This window comes from Manis javanica, chromosome 13 (assembly GCF_040802235.1).
Source record: "Manis javanica isolate MJ-LG chromosome 13, MJ_LKY, whole genome shotgun sequence".
Lineage (NCBI taxonomy): Eukaryota > Metazoa > Chordata > Mammalia > Pholidota > Manidae > Manis > Manis javanica.
The window spans coordinates 99375972-99384326 of NC_133168.1; the positions used below are offsets into that span (position 1 = coordinate 99375972).

General features: G+C 60.4%; 1 protein-coding gene across 2 annotated transcripts; it reads left to right on the top strand.

The window, feature by feature from the left end:
- Positions 1–604: 604 nt before the first annotated feature.
- Positions 605–6495, top strand: SLC39A3 (solute carrier family 39 member 3). Of its 2 annotated transcripts, none has more exons than XM_017653951.3 (3): positions 605–740; positions 2055–2386; positions 5562–6495. In XM_017653951.3, exons 2-3 carry the CDS (start codon positions 2177–2179, stop codon positions 6294–6296), a joined length of 945 nt encoding a protein of 314 aa, XP_017509440.1. In that variant the 5' UTR covers positions 605–740; positions 2055–2176; the 3' UTR covers positions 6297–6495. The 2 variants fall into 2 exon arrangements, with proteins under 2 accessions (XP_017509440.1, XP_036874451.1); XM_037018556.2 differs by having other exon boundaries at positions 625–740; positions 2151–2386.
- Positions 6496–8355: the final 1860 nt, after the last annotated feature.

An 8355-nucleotide genomic window follows, 5' to 3' on the forward strand; every position in this document is an offset into this window, starting at 1 on the left:
ACTCGTCCATGCCCATCTTTTTTTCTCTGTTCTTATCTCTTTCTCTGTGAGGTCTATTCGAGCGTCCTATTTAAAATAGCAGCCCGCCATCCAGCCCTTTTGATAGCGCTTACTGGACGCTACAATCCAGGGCACTTGTCACCTTCTGACATAATTCCATTACTTAGTATGTTTATCAATTATTTTCTGTGTCTCTTCCAACAACGTTAAGTACTTTGTCTTGCTCACAGATGTTCACCTAGAAAAAGGCCAGGCACATAGTAGGCAGAAATATTGAGCAGATGAGATGCTCCTTAAGCCGACGGGAAGGGAGTCAGCAGCGACGACGCTCAGAGGCGGACAGTGTCTGGAGGAAATCAGTTCCCGTGGCCAAGCCTCCATCAGAGCGGGATTCAGCACCAGGAGCCCCTGGACAGCTCTGGAAGCCAAACCTTGCCGGAACCCTTCCTCAAAGCTCGGAGTTTCCCACCGGAGCCATCTGGTGGCTGTACCCAGCGCTCAGCGGGAGGAAACTGGTTTCCCTTGCCGGTGGGAGGGGTGGAGTCACGAGGGAGTAGCAGCCACAAGAGCCAATGGCGTGGCACGCTCGGCCCTCGACGCTCGGGAAGGCCAATAGGCAGGAACGTGGGCGCGCCGAGTTGGAGGCCCGGCAGAGAGCGCGGTTGTGTGGTTGAGACCGCGCGGCGGTTGAGCGGCGGGCAGTGCCGTCCTGCGGGCGGGCGGGTGAGGCTCCGGTGGAGGTAGGTGCGGGCCGGGCTGGGGCTCTGCTGCCCGTTAGCGGAGGCTTCATCGGCGAGCTCTCGGCGATTTGCGCCCGTGCCCCCCAGAGCTCGAGATGTCCGCCTGGGGATGGGAGGCAGGCCAGCTCGGCCCCCGCGGGGCGTCCCGGGCAGCGCGGAGCGTGCAGAGAACGCTAAGTGCCGAGCCCGTCCCCGCCTCCGCCCGTCCCCACGGACCCCGGTTTGAGGGCACCCAGGCCACCCTCGCCTCACTCCACAGACTGGTACTTAATGGGCACCTGCTGTGTACTTGTGCACTGCGTGCTGCTGGGGGATGCGGCCTGAGCAAGAGACCCCCCTGCCCGCGCGGAGCTGGCAGCCTAGAGCGAGTGAGGACCCTCGGGGACTTTAAACTGCAGCACAAATAATGCCAGTAGATAATGCCAGGGAAGGGGATGGGAGAGGCCTCTCCAACAGGTGGCGTGTGAGCTGAGACCTGAAGACCTCGATGGCGTGGGGGCGCGGGCAGGGAGAATTGGAGGGTTGTTGGGAAAACCAAAGGATGGGGAGCAGCCACGGGGTCCCTCTGACTAACAGTGTCATTTTTGGGTCCAGGGCAGTATCTGCCCCACTGCAGCTCCTCCAGTCATGTAAAGAGGTCCACGTGCTTCAGCTTGTCTGTCTGTTCAGCCCGGGTACTGAACACCTCTGCGCCAGGCCTCACAGTGGGTACAGGGATACAGTGGAGGACGGGTCGGCCAGGGAAGTCCTTTCCAAGGGGTCCTGGAGACAGCGACCTGAAAGATGAGGCATCACCAGGAGGTGGGGGAGAGACTGCTCCGTTCAGAGAGGACTACCTGTGCAAAGGCCCTGAGGCAGAAACGGCTCAGCACACCAAAGCACCGCAAAGCTGGTGTGGGGTGAGGTGAGGCAGGAGCCTGTGTGCAGGGCCTGCACCTCAGGCTTTGGTGTCCGGAGTTCGTGTAAGGATAGTGGGAAGCCAGAGGGGCGGCACCATCGGATAGAATGTTAATGCAACAATGGAAAGGTTTGTGCTGTCCAATACAGTGGCTACTAGCTCCGGGGGCTGCCGAACACTTGAAATATGACTTGTGAGACTGAGGAGCTGAATTTTGCATTTTCTTTTATTCTAACTAACTAGACACATGTGGCTGGTGCTGGCCATATTGGACAGCATAGCAGAAGGACTTTTCTGCTGGAGTCAGTGATACATGCCAGGCCGAGCATGGGATGAAGGACTAGGGGCACTGGGCCTGGTCACTAGGGCTGGTCAGAGAACCCAACACCTGACTTGGTTGCCTCTGGTGTTCACAGCGTCTGGACTGAGGCATGAGGCTCTGGCTGCGTGGCCGGGCCTGGCAGCGCGTCGTGGGACGGGAGTGTTCACCCACGTGTGGTTTGGCCCTGCAGTGACCAGAGCAGCCCAGGCCGCCACCATGGTGAAGTTGTTGGTGGCCAAAATCCTTTGCATGGTGGGCGTATTCTTCTTCATGCTGCTTGGCTCCCTGCTCCCCGTGAAGATCATTGAGACGGATTTTGAGAAGGCTCATCGGTCGAAAAAGATCCTCTCACTCTGCAACACCTTTGGAGGCGGGGTGTTTCTGGCTACATGCTTCAATGCTTTACTGCCCGCTGTGCGGGACAAGGTAAGGGCTCCCTGGGCGGTAGTGGCACATTTTGACCCAGGGACTCTGATGCTTTTTCAGTGCTCAAGCTGAGCATGGTGGGTGCCATAGAAAATGAATATGATGTGTGACCATGAGCCAGTCGCTTCTCCTGTCTGGGCCTTGTTTGGTAAATGAGGGGTTTGAACTAGCCCTGGGGTTCCCAACTTATCAGACTGCCCCCCCCTGGGGTAGCATGCACTTTGTCCAGAAGCTGGTGATTGTGGCCTCCTGTCGACTTGTATCCGTTAGCTACTGCTGCGTAACAAATCATAACAAACTTGACATCTTCATGCAACACATATTTATTATCTTCAGCTTCTGTGGATCAGGAATCTGGGCACTGCTTAGCTGGGTCCCCTGCTCTAGGCTCTTAGGAGGTAGCAATCAACGTGTCCACCAGACCATGGTCTCATCTCAAATCAGGGGCATGTCAGCTGGACTGGAGATGGGTCAGCCTCCAAGCTCAGGTGGTTTAAGGCGGGTTCAGTTCTTCCTGGTTGGTAGACCGAGGTCCTGCTTTCTCTGTGGCTGTTGACTGGGGGCTGCCCTCAGTCCCTTGCCATGTGGCCTCCTGAACATGGCCATTTGCCCTGTAAGCAGGCCGTAGCCTTGTGCCTGGGTTTGTGCTGCCCAGAGCCTGAGATGATACGTCTGTGTTGTTTAATGCTGCTAAGCTTGTGTTCCTTTGTTGGGCAGCACAGTTGGTGTTGAGGATGAAGTCCCAGAGTCCTCTCTGATGACCGCTGCTCCCCCAGTGCCACATCCAAGCCCCCCCATGTCCCACATTCCTGTGACGTCGCCCTCGCTGTCCTCATACCTGGGCCTGGTCATGGGGGTGGCGATCTTGCACCTGCCGGTCCTGCTTCAGTGCACATGGCCCTCAGGCTGCTCCCCAGACCACTCCTGAGCCATGCCCCTGCCCACAGGCTTCCTAGGCCTCCGTGGGCCTGGCTCTGGCACCACAACCACAGCGTCTGCCTGGTCTCTCCTGACCCTGCGTATCCCTCTGCAGGTAGCTGGTGTTTTCCAGAGTGGCACATGCCCGCCTCCCTGAAATGTTTAGCAAATGAACGGAATGGCTTCTCTATGGCAACACAGCCTTCTGCTGCAGGAGGATTCCCCTCTGGGGCCAACTCTTCCCCCAGGAGACATTGGGCAACACCTGGAGCCATCTGTGCTCGTCACACTGGGGGTGCTCCCGGCACCGAGGGGGTGGGGGCCAGGGAGGCTGCTTCCCCCCTGCAGTGCCTAGGACGGCCCACCAGAGAACAGCTCAGCCCCGAACACCAGCACCTAGCCCCACAAGTCATGACAACCTCAATGCCTCCAGAGAACGCAAGTGTCCCTGGAGCGGCAGGACCGCCTGGTGGACAGTGTGTGCATGCGTGTGCACGCGCTTATGTGCATTTCCAGGCTGCAGTGAGGCTGAGATGGGAAAGGAGGCATGTGAGCAGAGTGGTCAGGCACCCAGTTTGGGTAGAGTACTTGGAAATTGTGTGTAAGCTAAGACCCAAAGCATGAGCATCAACCAACCGTGAGTAAAACTGAAGCAGGCACGTTCTGGACAGAGCCGAGGGCACGTCCCAAGGCCCCAAGGCTGGAAAGAGTATCATGCGTGCCAACGTCCCTGAGAGTCTGGGGAGGATGCACCCAGGCTCTGGGAAGCCCCCACCTTGCTGGATAGCATCTAAAGCTGGGCTCTCCGGCGTGGCAGCCACCGCTGTACCTGGCTGGTCAAGTTTCGGTGAATTAAAATGAAACCCACTCTCGGGCCACACCAGCCCTGGTTCAGGTCCTCCAGGGCCACACATGGCTAGTGGCCTCTGTATCACCACAGAGAGGTTTCCATCACCCAGAGCTGGTTGACAGCACACCTCTGGAGGCCAGAGTCCTGAGGTCAGGGAGCCGGCAGGGCTTGAGCCTTTTGAGGCCGTGAGGGAGAATCTGTTCCAGGCCGTCCCAGCTTCTGGCAGCCGCCGGCCATCTTTCCTGTCCACTGGCATATATGCGCGTCCCCCAGATCTCTGCCCCGTCCACACGAGGCCGTCTCTGGATCTGTGTCCTGTCCATTCCTGTCCCGTATTGGCGTCAGGGTCCACCTAACCCAGCAAGGTCTCATCTCAAGATCCTTATCTGATGGGCAGTGCCCTGGGGCTGCCACCGCTCAGCCAAGTGCCACACAGGGCAGCTTAAACCACAGACACTTCTTCTCCCCCCGGGCAGGGGCCCAGCAGGGCTGGGACCCTCTGAGCTCTCTCCCCTTGCCTCACGGGGGACCCCTCTTGCCGCCTCCTCACGTGGTGGTCTCTTTTCCTCTTCCTGTGCAACACCAGACCTTTGTGTTCGTGCCCATCCAACAGCCTCATTTTTTTTTTAACTTTTATTAAGGTATTGTTGATATACACTCTTACGAAGGTTTTACATGAAAAAACAATGTGGTTACTACATTCACCCGTATTATTATCAAGTCCCCCCCACACCCCACTGCGGTCCCTGCCCATGAGCGTAGTGAGGTGCTGCAGGGCACTGTTTGCCTTCTCTGCGCTGCTCTTTTTCCCCATGACCCCCGACCCCATGTGTACCAGACATAACACCCCTCCATCCCCTTCTCCCTCCCTTCATCACCCCTCCCCTTGGCAACCACTAATCCCTTCTTGGAGTCACTAACAGCTTCATTTTAACCGAATTATTTCTTCAAAGATGGTATCTCCAAATATGGTTAGTTTTGAGGTACTGGGGGTTGGGAGACTCCAAAATACAAAATTTTTTTGGGGGTGGGCATCATTCAGCCCATAACACCCTAATTATACCTATGAAGACCCTTCCTCCAAATGAGGTTACTTTCTGAGGCTCTGGGTGGGCGTCCCTTTGGGGGCCATGATTCAGACCACTACACTGTTTCAAAACGAGTTGGCCTCGTGGCCGTCACGTGAGGCCTCACAGTTCCCTGTGTAATGGGGCTCCAGCCCATCGTGGGGGAGCCCACCTCCCTCTCCCCTTGTAGCTCTTGGTGCGTTGGGTGTCTCCGTGCTTTGCTAATGGGACGGTGACGGCTGATGGACGGTCACTGCTGGCAGCATCCCGGCTGCCCCGCCGTAAGCCTCTTCCCTCCCTCTCTCCCTGTCTCTGTCCTCCCACGTGCCCTGTGCCCCAGCTCCAGAAAGTGCTGAGTCTCGGGCACGTCAGCACCGACTACCCACTGGCCGAGACCATCATGATGCTGGGCTTCTTCATGACTGTCTTTCTGGAGCAGCTCATCCTGACCTTCCGCAAGGAGAAGCCGTCCTTCATCGACCTGGAGACCTTCAATGCCGGCTCAGACGCTGGCAGCGACTCAGAGTATGAGAGCCCCTTCATGGGGGCCGCGCGGGGCCACACGCTGTATGCGGAGCCCCACGCCCACAGCCACGGGCTGAGCGTCCAGGAGCTGTCGCGCTCCAGCCCGCTGCGGCTGCTCAGCCTGGCCTTCGCCCTGTCGGCCCACTCCATCTTCGAGGGCCTGGCCCTGGGCCTGCAGGAGGAGGGAGACAAGGTGGTGAGCCTGTTTGTGGGGGTGGCCATCCATGAGACACTCGTGGCTGTGGCCCTGGGCATCAGCATGGCCAGGAGCTCCATGCCCCTGAGGGATGCGGCCAAGGTGGCTGTCACCGTGAGCGCCATGATCCCTGTGGGCATCGGCATCGGCCTGGGCATCGAGAGCGCCCAGGGCCTGCCCAGCAGTGCGGCCTCGGTGCTGCTGCAGGGCCTGGCCGGCGGCACATTCCTCTTCGTCACCTTCTTCGAGATCCTGGCGAAGGAGCTGGAGGAGAAGAGTGCCCGTCTGCTCAAAGTCCTCTTCCTGGTGCTGGGCTACACCGTCCTGGCCGGCATGGTCTTTCTCAAGTGGTGAGCATCCCGCCACCACTGTGGTCGCCTTGCCCTGTGCATGGACACGGGCCTTCCCCCAATGGGGAGGGGCTCAGGCCCCAGGCCGCAGCCTGCACACGGGTGCCTCCCCGGACCAGACCGTGCCCCAGAGCGTACACCCCGAGCCTGGGGTGCTGCCACTACTTTGAAAAATACTTCTCTTAAAACATTTACTGAAGCCATGTAGCTGTGTCATCCTCAGTGGCGGGACCTGGTGACTCATGGGAGGCGGGCTGGGCACCCAAAACCCTCCCCGCCCCCGCACACCCCCAGCTATGGGCAAGGACAGGAGTGTTGGCCCACCTGAGGCACTGTGCCCGTTTGGAGGCTCCCAGGCCTCTGTCCTGTGCTGCCAACTGGCTCTGTTCTTAACAGGGGCCCCCCCCAGCAGGAAGCTTGCATCTGTGATGGGATGGGACAGCCCTCTAACTCCTGCAGCCCAAGGCTGTGCCCCAGGGCAACAGGCAGGGACCTGGGTACCCTAGGACCACCTGCTTCTTCCCTGCAGCCCCCTGGATGGAGCGGCCACTCTCGAGGGTGCTAGGGCCATTGGGTCCGATTGAGTGTGTGGGTTCCCCAAGAGAACAGGTCCGCCCACCCAAGACACTCGCGGGCAGGGCCAGGGGCAGCTTGTCCCAGAGTTCCCAGCCCTGTGTGCACCCAGGTGTCAAGAGCAGGGTGGATTGCAGGCTGCGGGGCCAGGGCCACACAGAGCGATTCCCCACCCCAGACCCACAAACACATGCAGCCAGAACCCGCCTCCTAGGGCACCAGAACCGGAGGCTCCGCGGTGGGTGGGCTGGCGCACACCCTCCAGGCGGTTCCGGGGCAGCCTGCCCTGAGCCCGGCCTGTTGTGGCAACCCTGCATTGTGCCTCCGCCCAGAGAGTCGGGTGAGAGCCTCTTCCCCGGGGAGCGTGCTCAGCCTGGCTGGGGCCGTGGGGGCCACGTGGCCTGGCAGGAGGGAGCTAGGGCCTTGCCCCTTCTCCCAGCCTGCTTGGGCAGTGCCGCCTGCTTGTTGCTCACAGGTTCTGCCTCTGCCCGGCTGCTGTGCCCAGGGGCCCAGGTGCACCTCCCTAGAACCAGAATCCTCCTCCGTCCCACCCCTGCTGGCTGTCCCGCGTGCACCACCAGCGTGGGGAAGCCTCCACAGCTGTGAAGCCGTCAGGCCCCTTGACAGGGACAGGCCCCTCTGCCCTGTGGCCCTGGGCTCGGAAGGGCCTGTCGTCCGTCACTCCAGCCAGCTGGGAGTTCCAGGAGCGGCAAGTCACACAGCTAGGGCGGGGACCCCAGGGGCTGGCCTGCGTCCACCAGCTCAGCGTCGCTGGGCCTGAGGCCCCAGAGGACACGACCGTCGCCCCAGCCAGCCTCCTCTGGCGTTTACAAATCTTGGGTTGCAGGGACGTGTGTCCAGGACACCCCACTTCTGCTCCATTGGCCCCACCCTGTCACTGTGCAACTTCTGTCTGACTCCTTTACGGGGACCTACCTCTGACCTCTGCAAGGCCTGGCCCTGACCCCAGCGTCTAGCCCCCGCCGGTCCCCACCGCGCTGCCCTGGAAAGGAAGGTCCTGCGTCTGGCCTGTGCCCCAGTGGACGGGCTGCTGGGCAGCTGCCCGATCCTCAGCCGCCTTCAGTAGGTGGATGGGTGTGGCCAGCGGGCCAGAGGCAGAAGGGCTCCCCACACAGGAAGGCCCATGCCCCTGAACCCCCGGATCCAGCAGAGACCCCACAGGGGTCAGAGCGGTCTGCTCCCGGGTCCCCAGCTCCACGCCTCTCCCCCACCGCTAAAAACCCTCCCAACAGCCACTAGCTCCCTGAGGGTGGCCCTGGGTCACCACAGCCTGGCCACCCCCTGGTCCCTTCTCCCCGTTGCAGCCTCCGAGGCCACGTTGCCTCCTCACTCTGAGCCAACTTCCTGGCTCGTGGCAGGACCTGAGTGGCTCCCCTCCGGCCCCTCGTTTGGACGGTGCCACCCCAGCTCCCAGCAGCCTCAGGGCCGCCTCCCCTGGCCGGGCTCCTGGCTGGTCTGCCCTCCCCAGG

Coding starts and splice junctions, on each gene's coding strand:
- SLC39A3 (XM_017653951.3), top strand. CDS start 2,177: ATGGTGAAGTTGTTGGTGGCCAAAATCCTTTGCATGGTGGGCGTATTC. Junction 2,387..5,561: donor TGCCCGCTGTGCGGGACAAG/GTAAGGGCTCCC, acceptor CCTGTGCCCCAG/CTCCAGAAAGTGCTGAGTCT.